Consider the following 18940-nt stretch of genomic DNA (forward strand, 5'->3'; position numbering starts at 1 on the left):
GTGACACAATATATTAAATCTGATGAAGATTCAAACTGATAAAATAACTCCCCACATGTAATCTGCACATTCTATACAAATTTTTCTATAGAAAAATTAGTACAGAAAAGTCCTGTGCCAGTGTTACCTCAATATTTGTTTACAATTAGGTTTTAATTGGCAAAAAAGAATATTTACATCACAAATAAAAGAGCATTGATAAAACTTAAAAAAAAAAAAAATTGTTTAATAGGCATCTGACATTTTTTAACCACGATATAAACACCACCGACCGAACTTATACAACATGAATAATGACAAAGGGATAATTTAATCTGCCTTCTGTACTAATTTCATGCATAACAAAGGACGTTTAAATAATTATATTAAAGGTGTTAAATTTACATTAATAATTACAACACAAAGTTCTTTGATAGATTTCTTATTTGGCCCCATCAGAAATTAATAATGGAAAGTCAATATTTATTAATAATATTGTCACACCCTTCAATATTTGATCTCTCTATTGCCCCTTAAGGTATTTATTCTAAATACATTATTATAAACAAGATATTTTGGGGTCCTAAGGGGCTATATATGGTTATATTAGATTGTGATCTTTACATAAAAGTTGATTTAACAAAGTAGAAATTGTTATGACACTAGTCATTCATGTAACACGGCACTGTTCTCGTTACACATGTAACAAGGCAGTATAAACAGTTATGTACTAGTAACACAAACATTAGGGAATGTCTCTCGTCTTGAATTTTCATAATATTACATCATTTAGAATAGTATACACCATAGCACATTATACTAGACCTATATTATTTTTCTTTCTTGGTTTTATTGTTTTCTTAGGTTGCTGTCTCACTAAAATTAACACACCCTCCCCCCCAAAAATGTATTCATATTAACCAATGAAGGCTGCAATACTTTTTTCTGCTTGTCTTCTCTTCATATTCAAAACTTCCCTATATCAAAATTCTCTAATTATCTAGGCTTCTATTAGATTTGAAAAACTTGGAAAATGAAGTGTTAGTTGTCATTTCAGAGATAAAACAACAAAATATTGATATGACATCACCAACCAACACTCTAAGAGTGCAATTAGACAGCAATTCAACAAAAAAGGGTAGAAAATTGGCCAGTATATATTAACAAAATTGCTAGCCAAATAAATATAAGACATAAAAGAGTAATACAACAAAGTTAGGAAAAGAAATGTTTGTCCTACAGAAAACAAGATACATGGGGTACATTTTAGACAATTCAGCAATCCAACAATAAAAGATATTGACTGCATGTTGATGACAAAGAGTTCCAACACATGGCATCACAAACTGGAGTTCAAATTAGTCTGGTCATCCATGGTCTAGTTAAGATTTGAAAAGTATATAGTTTAAGATGGGACAAAACCCTCATATCATTGTGTTCAAATTAGGATTATAGCTGTTCTGCACTACTTGAAAAAGCATTCAAAAATAAGATGAAAGCTTCCATAGAACCACTTCATTCAGTTATTTAATACTGTTGAAAGCCCTTTTATACCCAATATGGCTTAACTAAGGCCTTCGATCACAAAACTAGAATACCACACAACTAGATAAATCCTTATAGATACTGAGTATACATCACAAGGAAATCAAAGACTTGTTTTTCTTTATAATCTAACATTGATATATTTTGACTATTCATGTGTTTCTGCTCTATAAAGGCCTGGGTCGTATGATATCTTTGTAAGGTTATATCTACATTATAAATCTACAAAACTTAATCCCTAAAATATTTATAGATTAAAGTTTAGGCATGTAGTTCTGACTGAACTCTAAGTGTACATATTTGTAAATTAACTTTGAAAGGTAATTTAAATAAAATAGTAAGTTTTAAGAGTTGTCTTTTTACAAGTTTTCGTTAAACTTTTCATTAAATTGTTTCAAAATTGTAATATTACAAATCTCTTTGATATATACACCACATATTGAGGTACATTTGAACACACCTGTAGATTAACGAGGTACAGGTATGACAAACAAACTATACTTAAGGTAAAAAAATTATCTTACCTGATTTTGGAGGTTCCATGATAAAAATATAGTATCCAGAAAAAAATTGGGGGATGCAAAACTATGTTATAAAATCCATGAATGATTGCAGGTATACACAGGTAAAAATCAGGTTACTAAATGTTTATGATACACTTCAATACACCGGAGGCTCACCAGGGGTTGTTTTTTAATGAGAACTTTAAACTTTAATAATGTTTGATGAAAACCATGTCATCAAGAAATAATGTATTCATTTCATTAATTATCTAAACTATTTTGTGTAATGTATACTGTACAAATACAAGGTAAAGATAGACAGGTTTTTTATCACTATTCATTTGATATGTAAATGTAAACAGAATATTTTAAATTCAATTTTGGTTAAGTAATCTATGATGTAATATCAGTAGATTTCTATTCTGGTAGTCATAAGGTCATATTTATTACTCAAATGCATTATTTATTCTGCTACCCAAACTTTAAAGAGACAGCCATTTAAATTCCATTTCAATTTTGATTTTTTAAATTCGTTGTAAGAATTTCTTCAATGAAATGATTTTTTTAATTTATGTGTTTTTATTATTAAATTTTATAAAAGTACACTACTCTTTTCAAACCATGATTTATTATCTTTTTATAATTTTAAGTTTTAAAAATTTGAAAGTTATTCCTCTATGACAAGTATTATTTTTGATACATTTATTTTCAACATTTTTTATACGACCGCAAATTTTGAAAAAATTTTCGTCGTATATTGCTATCACGTTGGCGTCGTCGTCGTCGTCGTCGTCCGAATACTTTTAGTTTTCGCACTCTAACTTTAGTAAAAGTGAATAGAAATCTATGAAATTTTAACACAAGGTTTGTGACCATAAAAGGAAGGTTGGTATTGATTTTGGGAGTTTTGGTCCCAACATTTTAGGAATTAGGGGCCAAAAAGGGCCCAAATAAGCATTTTCTTGGTTTTCGCACTATAACTTTAGTTTAAGTTAATAGAAATCTATGAAATTTTGACACAAGGTTGATGACCACAAAAGAAAGGTTGGGATTGATTTTGGGAGTTTTGGTTTCAACAGTTTAGGAATTAGGGGCCAAAAAAGGGCCCAAATAAGCATTATTCTGGGTTTTCGCACAATAACTTTAGTTTAAGTAAATAGAAATCAATGAAATTTAAACATAATGTTTATGACCACAAAAGGAAGATTGGTATTGATTTTGGGAGTTTAGGTCCCAACAGTTTAGGAATTAGGGGCCAAAAATGGACCCAAATAAGCATTTTTCATGGTTTTCGCACCATAACGTTAGTATAAGTAAATAGAAATCTATGAAATTTAAACACAAGGTTAATGACCATAAAAGGAAAGTTGGTATTGATTTTGGGAGTTTTGGTCCCAACAGTTTAGGAAAAAGGGGCCCAAAGGGTCCAAAATTAAACTTTGTTTGATTTCATCAAAATTGAATAATTGGGGTTCTTTGATTTGCTGAATCTAACTGTGTATGTAGATTCTTAACTTTTGGTCCCGTTTTCAAATTGGTCTACATTAAGGTCCAAAGGGTCCAAAATTAAACTTAGTTTGATTTTAACAAAAATTGAATCCTTGGGGTTCTTTGATATGCTGAATCTAAAAATGAACTTAGATTTTTTATTATTGGCCCAGTTTTCAAGTTGGCCCAAATCGGGGTCCAAAATTAAACTTTTTTGATTTCATCAAAAATTGAATAAATGGGGTTCTTTGATATGCCAAATCTAACTGTGTATGTAGATTCTTCATTTTTGGTCCCGTTTTCAAATTGGCCTACATTAAGGTCCAAAGAGTCCAAAATTAAACTAAGTTTGATTTTAACAAAAATTAAATTCTTGGGCCTCTTTGATATGCTGAATCTAAACATGTACTTAGATTTTTGATTATAGGCCCAGTTTTCAAGTTGGTCCAAATCAGGATCTAAAATTATTATATTAAGTATTGTGGAATAGCAAGTCTTTTCAATTGCACAGTATTGTGCAATGGCAAGAAATATCTAATTTCACAATATTGTGAAATAGCAAATTTTTTTTTAATTAGAGTTATCTTTCTTTGTCCAAAATAGTAAGCAAGAAATATCTTATTGCAAGAATTTTTTTTAATTGGAGTTATCTTTCTTTGTCCAGAATCAACTTAAATCTTTGTTATATACAATATACAATGTATATTCACTTTTTACTACCAACTGATAAATTTAAATAATCTTTACCATTCAGTGATAACAAGCAGTTTTTTTACATTTTATTTACAGTTTATTTTATGATGTATTTAAATGAGTAGTTATTGTTGCAAACTCCATTAGAATATTTTAATTGAGATTAGTTTTGGAATAAGGGAAAGGGGGATGTGATTAAAAAATTGGGTTCAATTTTTCTCATTTGAAATTTCATAAATAAAAAGAAAATTTCTTCAAACATTATTTTGAGAGGATTAATATTGAACAGCATAGTGAATTGCTCTAAGAGAAAACAAAAATTTTAAGTTCATTAGAACACATTCATTCTGTGTCAGAAACCTATGCTGTGTCAACTATTTAATCACAATCCAAATTTAGAGCTGAATCCAGCTTGAATGTTGTGTCCATACTTGCCCCAACCGTTCAGGGTTCAACCTCTGCGGTTGTATAAAGCTACGCCCTGCGAAGCATCTGGTTTTATTATTATAAAATGGTACCAAAGTTTTTCAAAAGCTAATGTCATACAGCTTAGTATCTTTAGGGATGAAACAGTCTTTATAATCCTTTATAGGTAACATACAGAAAGCCATGGTAAAACACAGAAACAGAATAAAATGCTCCTCTGGGCGCAGCTTGATACGACTGCAGAGGTCAAACCCTGAACAGTTGTGGCAAGTATGGACACAACATTCAAGCTTGATACAGCTCTGAATTTGGATTGTGATTAAATAGTTGACACAGCATAGGTTTCAGACACAGAATGAATGTGTTCTAAGAACTTAAAAATTTAATAATTTGGACATTTACCTTTTATGGTCCAATATCCAAAACCTAAATACATGGTTAGATTCAGCATAAATTTTCTGCAACAGTAGATAAACTACTTAAAAAAGACTAATTTTTGCAAGAGTTATCTCCCCTTTCAATGTTAATTTCCATAGGAAATTAAAATGCTGATTTTGAGTTTTCCTCAAGTTAGATTTTATGGGACTTTTTTCTGTGTATATGGTCCGAGAACACAATTAATTCGTAGTGCATTTCTTTTAGAACATAAATGAAAATAAAAAAAATCCCACCTGCGCTTTCTCAAAGAAACTTTTACAGTGTGTTGTACTACTTTTGGGACAAATTATATCAAATTTATAGAAAACTTCATCGACTCTAACTCAAAATATGGACAATTTTATGTTTAGGGCGTCTTGAAATCTTTTGACAGCTTCCAAAGTGCTCTTTTTCAACCTTTTTCAGCTGGACCAAATCACTACTTTCCTTTAAAATTCTGGATCCAAATTTTTTTACAGTGTAATTTCATCCCCCTACTTGCAATTTGAGGCATTGAACATAGAGAAATAAATTTGGAAGAGGTATAAAAATTAATGGCAAGTAACCCACTGTCAACACTAGGGACTATATTTGTGAACAACGAAAATCAAGGGACGACAATGGTGGTCTCGGACCATATAAAGGACATAATGCTATAGATTAGAACGAAAACATCTTCTGTTGCAATTAGTTTTAGGTTAAATCTTAGTTTGACTGGACTATTAGACCAATCAACAACTGAGGCCCCCTTCTCTTTTTATTGAAGACTGATCTAATATCTTTAATTGTTTACAAAGTTCAGTGACTATAAAACAAACCTTGAAGAAAGTCAATTGGAGCACAGGAGATTCTACAGTTTGGCAATGCTTCTTTGATCTTCTTGGCCTCTTGTGGATGGTTAAATCTAAAGTAGTTTGAACGTCCTAAACACAGCATACATCCTAAAATTAGATAAATATAACATGAATTTGTGGTGAAATAACCATAATGTATACATTTATATATATATTCTACATGAAACAAAAATAATTCTACATGAAACGAAAATAAAGATAAAAAGTAACAGGCAATAAATTAATCATGATTTTTGAATGTGGTGAAAATATTCACAAGGAATTACTTGGCTGAAAATAAAAAGGGATTTGGGATATACATCAAACAGACAGCAACCTTACCAATCAGCTGTATCTGTATCATGTTTATTATATACTGATAGACCAAATTATTTCAATAACTGATGCACAAAAATATATACTTCTACAAATTAAACCAAGAGCTTCAAGTGGTGATACTCAAATCATCCCTTCGTTAATCTTACAGTAGCATCACGAGTTGGTTGACCATTAAGAAATATCTGTTTCACAGGTGACAACAGATATGTTCCAACTGTACAATCTTTCCCCTTTTTCCCAAATGGAATCTAAACTATTTATCACCAATGGTTTGAACAACACAATACATGCTACATGTGAAGCAAGAGTTTTTGGATGGTTTTTTATCCATACCCAAAGCTTTCTGGTAAAAGTTCCTTACTGCTTATCTACTGTCATAACGTCATTTACATTGTATACTTACTCAAACTCATTCATGTTTGCTCACATTGCAAATTTTAGTAGTATATCCCGACAAGAAGTTACATTGTATCAACCATAGAATCAAAACCAGTCTTTTTAAGTTACATATAAGCACACTTGCTTCTTACACAAAACCTTTATATACAAAAATAAACAGCTCAAACAAATCTTTGGTGTAGACAGCAAGTCCATTGAGAAACTGAAGTTACAGCCGATATATGGTTCCCTGTTTGATGTTCAAAGTAAACAAACCAGTAGAAATTTGTAAGTTTATCTAGACAACTAGTCCTTGTTATAATTACGTTTTAATTAACATAGTTCTTATATCCTCCACTTAACTTTGTTTTTGTTTAAGATTCTGCAAAGAAAGTTTTTTCTTTCATGTGTGTGGAATAATTATTTTCCTATTAACTCCTTTTCATGATCTTGTTTTTTTTAAACACCAGATGTAAAAAATAAAACCTAAACCTTGTTGATAGCAAAGTAATAAAACTTTCAGAAAAGAATCTTAGATATATCTAAAGTACCACAGGAGTGGTGGCTTTCTGGATTAAATGGTAAAGAAAATTGATATAAAAAAAGAAGATGTGGTATGATTCCCAATGAGACAACATTCCACAAGAGACCAAAATGACTCTGAAATTAACAACTATAGGCACTAAGATTTAATTAGAATGAATAAGGAAAGAAAAATTTATAAGGTACCCATCTTATTTGTTTGTCATCAAAAGGCAAAGAAGTTTCTGATCTTCTTTTTGAAGACTGAATTAAGAACGAACAATAGATAAGACTTGGAACATATCCTCTGAATCATTCATGCCAACATCAAGCCTCAGAAATGCTCATAATTATACATTAAAGAATCAAATATGTGGAAACCATGGAAGTATTATATGGTCAATATAAAATTTCATTAACTTATTACTTAGGACAATAAAGGATATCATACTTGTTTTTAATAGATAATTTACTGCTATGAACATGATGAAGGGGTCTTATCTACTAGTTTTATCTCCCATAGAACTCAAATGGATGTTTAAGTGACCACTGGCTAGTCACTGTTTATTTACAAATTCATAGTGAATGATAAGTGATGTTAACAGTAATAATTTATCTTTTATAACCTGCTGATAGATGGTCAATTGGACAGTCAAATCATGTAAAAATCAACAATTTTAAACATTTTTTTAATTAATGTTTAACCCTTTTATATTAGTTCAAAGACAAGAAATATACAAGAGTTCACATTAACAATACTTTAATTAGAAGGATAGAATTCAACTGTCTATCCTAAAAGAAGAGGAAAAAGAAGAAAAAGAAAAAGAAGAGATTATTTTACTCCAATTAAGGGCACCAAAACATAAACATTTGAAATGGCAATAACATTATTAAAACAAATAACATTCAATAAAATCAAGGATTATATTTAACTGTCTTAAGAAAATATTTTAGCAGCTAAATTATAAAAATTAAATTTTATAAAAAGGGAGACAACTGCAATTCTATTAAAAGTTTAATTTGTGTATACCAATTCTGTAACCTAAATAATTCAGTCTTTATATTTAGCTCCACTACATTGGTGACACTATAACCTGAAGGCCTAGTCAATTGAAAATCGTCGATTAATTATAAGGGATAAGCTCTGGATTTATCTTTATCAATATCATTGAGTTTTTATATGGTTGGCTCGCTAAGCAGTAGAGCACAAATCTAAATCTTTGTTTTCACCAACATGTTTTTTTAATATAAAGAGTTCAGGTCCTTGTGAGTGTGGGAGAGTCCATCATTATAGGGAGGGACTGAATTAATTGGCTAAACCCATTTTGTGGTGTGAAACACATAATATCAAAGTACCACCAAAAAATCTATACTGTGGTCAGGTATAAACGCACCATAATTCTGCCATAAACAATAGAGCTGACAAATATGTGATGTCCACACCAACCGCAAGCTATAAAGGGCCCTAACGGTTTAGTCTATATAAAAACAAGAGGCAAAAAAACACATATGAACCACATCAACAAACGACAGATTCCTGACTTAGGACAGGTGCAAACAACTGCAGCAGGTTTAAACATTTTAATGGTACCAAACCTTCACCCTTATCTGAAACAATAGCGTAATATCACAACATAGAAAGACACACTGTAAATTTTAACTCTCACCATACATATTAAAGCTTATCTTGGTATGCATTTAAAAAACTATTTCATCTCATTTTCACCATGCATAATACATCTTTTCTTTGATGCCCTGTTTAAAAAGTTGAGACAAAGGCTAGTGAGAGAAAAAAACTATGCTAAAGGAAAGCAACCCCACCTCTTCACACAAATCTGATATCAGTATAACTTATCTGTGTATTGCAGGTTATGGAGCATGGTTAATAGCTCTTTCATTCTAATTATCAAATATTTAATTTGTCTAAATTCACTTATTTTGAAAGTAAAAATAATTCTAAAATGCTTACTTTTATATACTTCTCTTAAAAATACATGTTTGTGAACACAAACATGTAAACTTATGAATATTTACATACAGAAAAAAACAAACCTATAAATTTTCATTTTGCAACAGCTTACCAAAAACTGGGTCAATATCTGCAGGAAAAAAGTCTACATAATTGTTTTATCTGATTAAAGAACAAAGGGGTCAGATAAATGCAATTTTGTGAGAGGGGCATAAAGTTTACAAAGTATCTAACTCACCAGACTGTCTTTTCTTTTTTTCCATTTACATAATAGTTCACATAAAAACAAATGTCTCCATGTAACTATTTTCAGTAAAAGTTTTTACATTTCTAATCCATATTCTCATAGAAAAGTTTATCAACATAAGTATTCTTCCTATTCTATAACTATTAAATATCCACTAATGTATTCTAATGTTTAATTTCCCAGTGATAATATTATTCCGTTTTTCACCAATAACTGCTAAATCACAATACACAATTTTAACATCTATAATTGTATAACGAGTCCAGGATTGTATACATCTGTTACAACACTAAATTTATCTCTAATTTTCTCTTTTTATCAATATTTTGTTATCCTAACTTGAAATAGGCAAATTATTCCAATTAATTTAATAGGCAGTAAGATAAGAGTCTGAGTTATTAAGATTGTTAAAGCATTCATTGTTGTGATGAAGATTAATAAAACACTAAGATGATTTCAACTATTCTTATCTATTTATCATGGAGGAAATAATTCTCTCTGCAGGAGTTAAGACTATTTACGGGGCTCATTAAAGGGAGATTATCACCTACAGTGCCAATGTCACCACTTCGCTTTCCCTTTGATCTATCAGGGCTATTTATAGCTTCTTCTAAAACCCATTAGTGAATACTGTTTTTTCCCGATTTACCATCATCACATTTGCAATAATGTAAATTCAAAAGTTTATGTGTGCATTTTTTAATGTGGGCGGAATGTGTGATTATTTATAACGATTTCAGTAAATGTTGCATACAAAAAATGCAATCAAATTTTAAAATGCAATGTATAGATATTCCTTTGCAATTTTGGCAATAAAAACATATATCGTTTTTCTGATTTCCATTTTAGTTCACATCAAAATAAATGTCACCAGTACAAGATTTACCTTTCTATTACTAGTAAATCCAATATTCTCATAGGAAAGTTTACCAACAACCCATATTTCTGTCTCCTATAGATGTTTAATATACACCTAATATATTCTAAAGTTTAATTTTCAGTCTTGTATATAGATAAATTAAAGTCTTATGTTTCTTATAAGCATTATGATGACAATCTGTGGGGCCGTAAATCATATTTTAAACCATAGTTTCCCCAGCTTTATATATGAGCGATGACATTGCAAGCAGTACTTTCACAGGTATTAAAATGTGACCATATTTTATTGTGTCTTCATTGTTTAAGAACTTAAATAAAATGTCTATGCGATATTAATCAACAGTTCCTAAAATTATGACCTAAATACACAGTCTCTCACAAGCCTTTTAACTGTAGCAAATTCTTTGCTAAATTCCCAGCAATGTAAATGTAAGTCACAGTGATCTAGTGTGGCAACAGTTTTGACTGTTATTAATCAGTGCAACAGAAACATGTAGGTCACATTGAATCAATTATTGTAAACTGCGGTCTTTATAAATAAAATAAGGTGTTGTAAAATAAACACAAGAATGCACACGCTAAAATGTATTGCCTTCTTTCCTTTACTAATCATTGATATTATCTTGATAGTCCTTAATATAAAGCTAAATTACAATGTTCACATAAACTTTAATCATCAACCAAGAAAACTAAGCATTGAACAATGGACCATAAAAATGAGGTTAATGTCAGATGAACCATGCAATTTTTCCATACAACAAATATAGTTGACCTATTGCTTATAGTTTAAGACAATAGACCAAAATACAAAAACTTAACACAGAGCAATGAACTATAAAAATGAGGTCAAGGTCAAATAAAACCTGTGCAACTGACATGTTGATCATAAAATATTTCCATACACCGATATAGTTGATCTATATTGCATATAATAAAAAAAAAGACCAAAACTCAAAAACTTAACTCTGACCACTGAACCATGAAAATGTGGTCAAGGACATTGGACATGTGACTGACGGAAACTTTGTAGCATGTGGCATCCATATACAAAGCATGAAGCATCCAGGTCTCCAACCTTCTAAAATATAAAGCTTTGAAGAAGTTAGCTAAGGCCGCCATTGCCACCAGATCACTATCCCTCTGTCAAGCTTTCTGCGACAAAAGTCGGAGGCCCGACAAAAACCAACACAGCAAGGTCAAATATAAGAGAATCTAAATTTCCTAAATCTTTACTGGTTTTCCATATTTGCACAATTTTGAGTGAATAGTCAATCTATATGGTAAACACATTAGGTACAGATGTTCAATGGCTGATTGTCATTGATTTAATTGAGCCTAACTTTACAGAATTGACACTTCAGATAATACCCATTATTACATACTTAGGACTTGTAACATAGGGGGATGACTGCACAATATTATATCTTCTGTGACTACTGGGAAAACAATTAACACAGTTATCATACACAAGTTATAAACACAATTTATTCTTATTTTTGTAAGTGGAAGATAGAAATGCAATTCATCCCCTTATTTTTGTAAGTATTTTTGTATATGAAAAGAGCTCAATTAGAAGATCAGATGTTTGGTCGATTGGTGATTCCAATATTAATTGTCAATAGAGAAATAGGCCACACACAAGGCAAATTAAACCAAATTATTAGATAGTAATAATTGACTGAAAATAATTAACTATGTTACACAATATAAAGTATGAGTTTGACCGAATACTAAAGTTTATCTGAAACCAACAGCACAAAATAATTTTAAAGACCATATAAATCTATGTAATCTGGAATGGTAATTTCTAAATGGATGAACATTAAAAACTTGTCACTGTATTTCCATATATCCTGAATTACAGGCTCCTGACTTGGGACATACAAAAACAGAGTATGGGAGGATTAACAAGTTTGAAGGCCCCCCCCCTCTAGCATAGGACATTGGTGTAACACTACAATATTAGAATTGCCAATACAGTTGTGAAAACTTCTAGTTCTTCATCCTTTTGATATCATGTACTTCTGTTTTTGCCTGATACAAGGAAATGCTTTTCTCTATTTATGATGGGTCTCTAACCAAAATCTATTGGAGGTGTACTGATTGATACTATGTCTGGAAGAGCATGGCTGTTAGTTGTCTTCTTGGTATTTGTGTTGTTTTGGCTGCTCTCTTATTTACATATATAACATATCTCCTCTTGTTCATATGTACAGGATTTTAGAAAAATACCATAAATAATCTCAGTATATAATTTCTATGAAGATTGAACAAGAATATAATATAAAATATCTGATGACGTCCATGATCATACATATTTTCATGTTTGTCTTGGTAACATTCAAACATTTGGATTTTACACCAATAAAATGATTTGATTTGATTTTACATATTTGTTGAATGCCTTGCTATTTCTAAATTCTTACATTTCTCCATTTTTCTAAAATTGAAGCCAATCCAGAAACAACAGACACTTTTAATCAATCTGTAGAACCACTTACTATTCTTGTTTAAATTAAATCAACTTGCAAAAATAATAACTTAGCTGAGGCTGATTGTAAAGGGGAGGTAACTCTGTAATTGCAAACTTGTGTTATTGATACTTATAGAAAATTGAACATTATGTTGATATGGCAACTGGAGAGAAAGTAATTTTACAACTCATTAAGAATCTAATTGACATGATGCATCTTCAGTCATCTTATTCTCACATTTTTTAGACACATGCTATAATGTATATCCTGAACGGTAGACAGTTAAACACCCTAATTACCCTATATAATGTTTTCTCTAATAATTCCATCACATCCCATTAATGAGGAACAAGCATTGTTTCCCTACCTGTAATTTCAATTTAGAGAATTCTGCCATTTCCAACACAAAAAATCTCAACCTACATCCTGAATTTGTATCACTACTTTACCATTGTTAACACTTTGGGAGTGACAAAAATGATTCTTTGCCAATATCACATTGCCAACTGTGTTACCTATTTAACATACTAGGTCATCTAATTAGAGATAGTATTTATAGAAAAGGTATCAACAGTAAACAAACCCACCAATAAGAGTAAAAACTCAGACCAAGGGAAAGGCTTGAATCTCAGAGTCTTTAGTATTGTGTATGAGTTTCAAAAAGTTTGAATGAGGAAATCTTAAAATTCAGAATGAGGAAACAAAAATGGGATAGGAGGGAGGATGGAAGGAAGGATCCAATGGAAACACTTAATGCCCCTTTTGCCTAGCAGCTGAGGCTTAAAGTCATTCTTGAGCATGGAAGGCACTAACTATGTGACATGAAAAAGTTGTCAATTACCATGACAACTTGGGCCATTAGGGCAATGCATGACATGCTAAAGATCTGCTCAGGTGAAAGTACAATACTGGTCGTGACAAAAAGGACATTTAAAGTGTGACACACTCATGATTTTTTCAGGGAAATATTAAATAATTAACTTCACTATTAGGCCAGTCTAGGCAAGTTAATGATTGACACATATAAATATCTCGATACTATGGACTCCTAGAGGCAAGGCTAGACAATTCAGTACAACTAAGGCAAACATTTTGAGCTACAAGAGGATAAAAATTACAGTAAACCAACTTTTTTTCGCGGATACTTTATTTCGCGTTTAGCCTTTACTAGCTCTTTTCGCGACCATTTAATTTCGCTATTTTCAAATTTGTTTACGTAGTTGAATAAGGAAAGATCCGTTATTTACATATTCGCGACAATTAATTATCGCGTTATTTTCCTACTCGTGAAAGTTGCGAAAATAGATCCCTCGCGAAAATAAGTTGGGTTACAGTATATGACTCTTATATTTGAGACAGCATTTATTTTCAAAATAGCAAACCATAGAAATCCAGAACCCTCAACATTTCAAAATTAACAGACTCAACATCTAAATAAATTACCAATGGGTCATTTGCAAAATGAAAGTGAAGTAATATAAACAGGCAGGTCTATTAGTGAGCGAACTCATTTATTCTTTAAAGACTTTTGATCAGTACTAGCAAATGCCTTCACTTAAACATCAAACCTGATCAAAAGATTTAATATTACTTACATAGACTGCAACAGCTGTAGCCTGTATACCTGTGTACACATGTTTTATGAATGAAAATGTTCAGGTGATAGCTACATAGAGTCTACAGACCTATAGGAGAAATCTATAAAGAAATCACAAGTATTTATGTCAGAAAACTTTTAAAATGGAATAAAACTTAGGAAATATTAAGGTACAAAGGCTATCTACCCTCATTAACATCATTCATAAAACAATTAACTTCTTCCAGAGTAAACAAAGATCTGACTGAATGCCAAATCAGTAGGAAGTAGAAAGAGAGAACAACAACTTCCCATTATACCTTTAATTGTGATGACAGACACAGTAATTAGTATTATTACTTTAATATATGATTAATTACCAGGTAATTCTTAGGATTGTGCTATTCTAACCCAATGTTCTTTCCACTTACATGATACACGAAAGTCTCATACTCTCTTTCAAGTCCAATACATGTACAAGATGTCTTCCTGTATTATTGTTTGTTTTGATTATAAAAGTGCAAACTTGGAAGTACTTTTTCATAACTGAATCCTTTGTTGACAGTACTTGATATGAAAGGAAAACTTTCCTCTATCATAGAACCATAGAGGTCAAGATTAGGAGATCCCTTGCCCTGTGAGACAGATATACTAGTATACACATTATATAGATTCTACAAAACACCCGTACCCTAGTTTGAACCAATACTCAATGTTATTCATTAAAGAAACTGATACTGAACATTGATCCTAATCAAAATTGAAATATGGCTTGGGTAGCTCTTATCTATCTTTAAGATACTTTTGAAAATAAAAAGAAAGCTGAAATGTCTTACCTGCTTTACTTCTCATCATTGAATTTCATATCCCATACTGAATATAGAATCTGAGAAACAGACTGAATTTCAAATATAAACATTCATCAATGAACCATAAAAATGAGGTCCAGATCAGATGAACAAGGTCAGATAAACCCCATACCATCATTCATAACAAACATTCCATAATCCAATTAAATGATCTATTGCTAATAGTATCTGATGAATCAAGACATAAAACTTCACTGTTGTTAATGACAGTTGCATTTAACATAAGTTACAGTGACCTACTTTGTATGCAATGTTTACAGATTCTAGTAAATGCTTTCTAAATGAAATGTGAGCATACTGGCTCAAAGGACATATTATGACCTCTTGACATTAAACTGGTTAAAGCCAATGTATTCAAAATAACTAAAACTAGAGGCTCTAAAGAGCCTGTGTCGCTCACCTTGGTCTATGTGAATATTAAACAAAGGAAGCAGATGGATTCATGACAAAATTGTGTTTTGGTGATAGTGATGTGTTTGTACATCTTACTTTACTTAACAGTCTTGCTGCTTACAATTATCTCTATCTATAATGAACTTGGCCCAGTAGTTTCTGTGGAATATGTTAATTACAATTTACAAATTTTATGAAAATTGTTAAAAATTGACTATAAAGGACAATAACTCCTTAGGGGGTCAATTGACCATTTCGGTCACGTTGACTTATTTGTAAATCTTACTTTGCTGAACATTATTGCTGTTTACAGTTTATCTTTATCTATAATAATATTCAAAATAACCAAAAACAGCAAAATTTCCTTAAAATTACCAATTCAGGGGCAGCAACCCAACAACAGGTTGTCTGAAAATTACAGGGCAGATAGATCTTGATCTGATAAACAATTATACCCCATGTCAGATTTGCTCTAAATGCTTTGGTTTTTGGGTTAAAAGCCAAAAACTGCATTTTACCCGTATGTTCTATTTTTAGCCATGGCGGCCATCTTGGTTGGTTGACCGGGTCACACCACACATTTTTTAAACTAGATACCCCAAAGATGATTGTTGCCAAGTTTAGATTAATTTTGCCAAGTAGTTTCAGAGGAGAAGATTTTTGTAAAAGATAACTAAGATTTAAGAAAAATGGTTAAAATTTGACTATAAAGGACAATAACTCCTGAAGGAGGCAACTGACTATTTTGGACATTTGACTTATTTGTAAATCTTACTTTGCTGAACATTATTGCTGTTTACAGTTTATCTCTATCTATAATAATATTCAAGATAATAACCAAAAAAATCAAAATTTCCTTAAAATTACAAATTCAGGGGCAGCAACCCAACAACGGGTTGTTCGATTCTTCTGAAAATTTCAGAACAGATAGATCGTCACCTTATGAACAATTTTACCCCCGTGTCAGATTTGCTCTAAATGATTTGGTTTTTGAGTTATAAGCCAAAAACTGCATTTTACCCCTATGTTCTATTTTAAGCTGTGGCAGCCATCTTGGTTGGTTGACCGGGTCACGCCACACATTTTTTAAACTAGATACCACAATGATGATTGTGGCCAAGTTTGATTTAATTTGGCCAAGTAGTTTCAGAGGAGAATATTTTTGTAAAAAGATCACTAAGATTTACGAAAAATAGATAAAAATTGACTATAAAGGGCAATAACTCTTGAAGGGGTCAACTGACCATTTTGGACATTTGATTTATTTGTAAATCTTACTTTGCTGAACATTATTGCTGTTTACAGTTTATCTCTATCTATAATAATATTCAAGATAATAACCAAAAACATTAAAATTTCCTTAAAATTACAAATTCAGGGGCAGCAACCCAACAACGGGTTGTTCGATTCGTCTGAAAATTACAGGGCAGAAAGATCTTGATCTGATATACAATTTGACCCCATGTCAGATTTGCTCTAAATGCTTTGGTTTTTGAGTTATAAGCCAAAAACTGCATTTTACCCCTATGTTCTATTTTTAGCCGTGGCGGCCATCTTGAATGGTTGACTGGGTCACGCCACACATTTTTTAAACTAGATACCCCAATGATGATTGTGGCCAAGTTTGGTATAATTTGGCTCTGTAGTTTCAGAGAAGAAGATTTTTCTAAAAGCTAACGACGACGGATGACGACGCCGGACGCGGACGCCGGACGCCAAGTGATGGGAAAAGCTCACTTGGCCCTTTGGGCCAGGTGAGCTAAAAAGCAACAGATATGTAAAATAATGATATAACATTGATAATGGAAATGGGGAATATGTCAAAGAGACAACAACTTGACCATAGAGCAGACAACAGCCAAAGGCCAAAAACAGAGAGAGAGGAAATCGTGCACCAAGAGTTTGGCTTCAGCTGGCTCTTAAACAAAAATGTGTACTAGTTCAGTGAAAAAGGACGTCATACTAAATTACAAAAAATATAAAACATTTATTTTAGCATTCGAAATACATACCTAGTGGCATTGTTTAGTTTATGAAAACTTATGATGTTTTTTTACATGTACAAATCAATGTGATGTAAACCTTGAACAATGCTCAGGTGAATAGAAAATTGAATAAAACTCAACATTAAAATCAAGTGATTTAAAACAAATGTATGTTTTCCATTACCTAACATTACCAATCAACATTCATGTCAAGTTTTTCTAAATCCAACAGTACTAAATTTTCATCAAAATTGAAAGCAGTATTATAAATATTTGTTTTTTTTCAGCCTTAGTTCATTCTGTAAATCTTCACATCTGGAATCTGGGGAGGATGCTATATAAAATCCAGGTGTGAACAAAACTGTATTCAAGCTCTAATTATTTACCTTACAGCAAACACATGTGTAAAGTTTCCTCTATAATTTAACTGTTTAGATTTTTTGCAATGTTAAGAACATTAATCTTGTACAAAAGATTAATCTATATTTTTTAAGATTGCTTTACAGTGTATTTATGTATTTATACTCAATTATGTTCATTATGATTCTAAGAACCATATTCCATAAAGATTAAATTATCATCTCTTTTTGCACTATAAAGCTTTATTGTCAGTACAGAGGACTACCACTTATTGATAGCTCCATTGCTTTCTATTTAAAATTTCTTCATTTTCAAGCAGTCTTAATTTATAAAAGATCAAATATCAGTGATGGCTCCAGGATAGGTGGTATAGGGTGTGCAGCCCCTTTTAACTGCCAAAAAAAATATATAACAAGAACAAAGAAATGTCGCACCTGCTTTACTGAACATTGATTTTATGTTAAGATAAAAGTTTTACTACAAGTATCATATAAACTTAACATTTGTAAAGATCCATGACAATGAGGTCAAGGTCAGATAAATCCTGTCAGACAGGCATGAACATCTTAGAGTTATTCCATGCACAAAATGTGGCTAACCTATTAATTGTTTAAGGTAATTGTAAAACAGACCAAAACATAGAAAAAATTAAGAGTATATCAACCAGACAGACAGGAAGACACCAAAACTGAACAATTACCAATGAACCATGAAAATGAGGTCAAGATCAGACGAAACCTGTCAGACTGACATGCCCCCCTTACAATCCTTCTCTGAGAAATTCACCTAATCAAATAACTTTTACTTTAACCCTAATCAGTCAAAAAATACCCAACAATGATCCCAATTCCTTCATAGCTTTCATTTGCCTTGGTACTAAAAATAACAATATATTCTTTATATTTGACAGTTAATTCTGGTTGGAAACTATTTTGTTTTAAATATCATAGGCGGATCCAGGGGGGGGCTGGGGGGCCTGGGCCCCCCCACCCCCTTTCGTTGGAAAATTTGGTTGATTATATAGGGAATCACTGAAGCATGACTGGAGCGGGCCCCCTCTTAGGT

At 31.5% G+C, this 18940-nt stretch overlaps 1 protein-coding gene across 2 annotated transcripts in view; it reads right to left on the minus strand.

Annotated features, from left to right (window-relative positions):
* LOC134720582 (putative uncharacterized protein DDB_G0277255) overlaps positions 1–18940 on the minus strand; it is a 118887-nt gene that overhangs the window by 79972 nt on the left and 19975 nt on the right. The window contains exon 4 of one of the 2 annotated variants that reach the window (XM_063582916.1): positions 5870–5992. In XM_063582916.1, coding sequence (XP_063438986.1) covers positions 5870–5992 — 123 coding nt within the window. Of the gene's footprint in view, positions 1–2048; positions 2350–5869; positions 5993–18940 lie in introns of those variants that run through there. The other variant, XM_063582917.1, reaches the window with a different exon arrangement.

The sequence above is a fragment of the Mytilus trossulus genome, chromosome 6 (genome assembly GCF_036588685.1).
Source record: "Mytilus trossulus isolate FHL-02 chromosome 6, PNRI_Mtr1.1.1.hap1, whole genome shotgun sequence".
NCBI lineage: Eukaryota > Metazoa > Mollusca > Bivalvia > Mytilida > Mytilidae > Mytilus > Mytilus trossulus.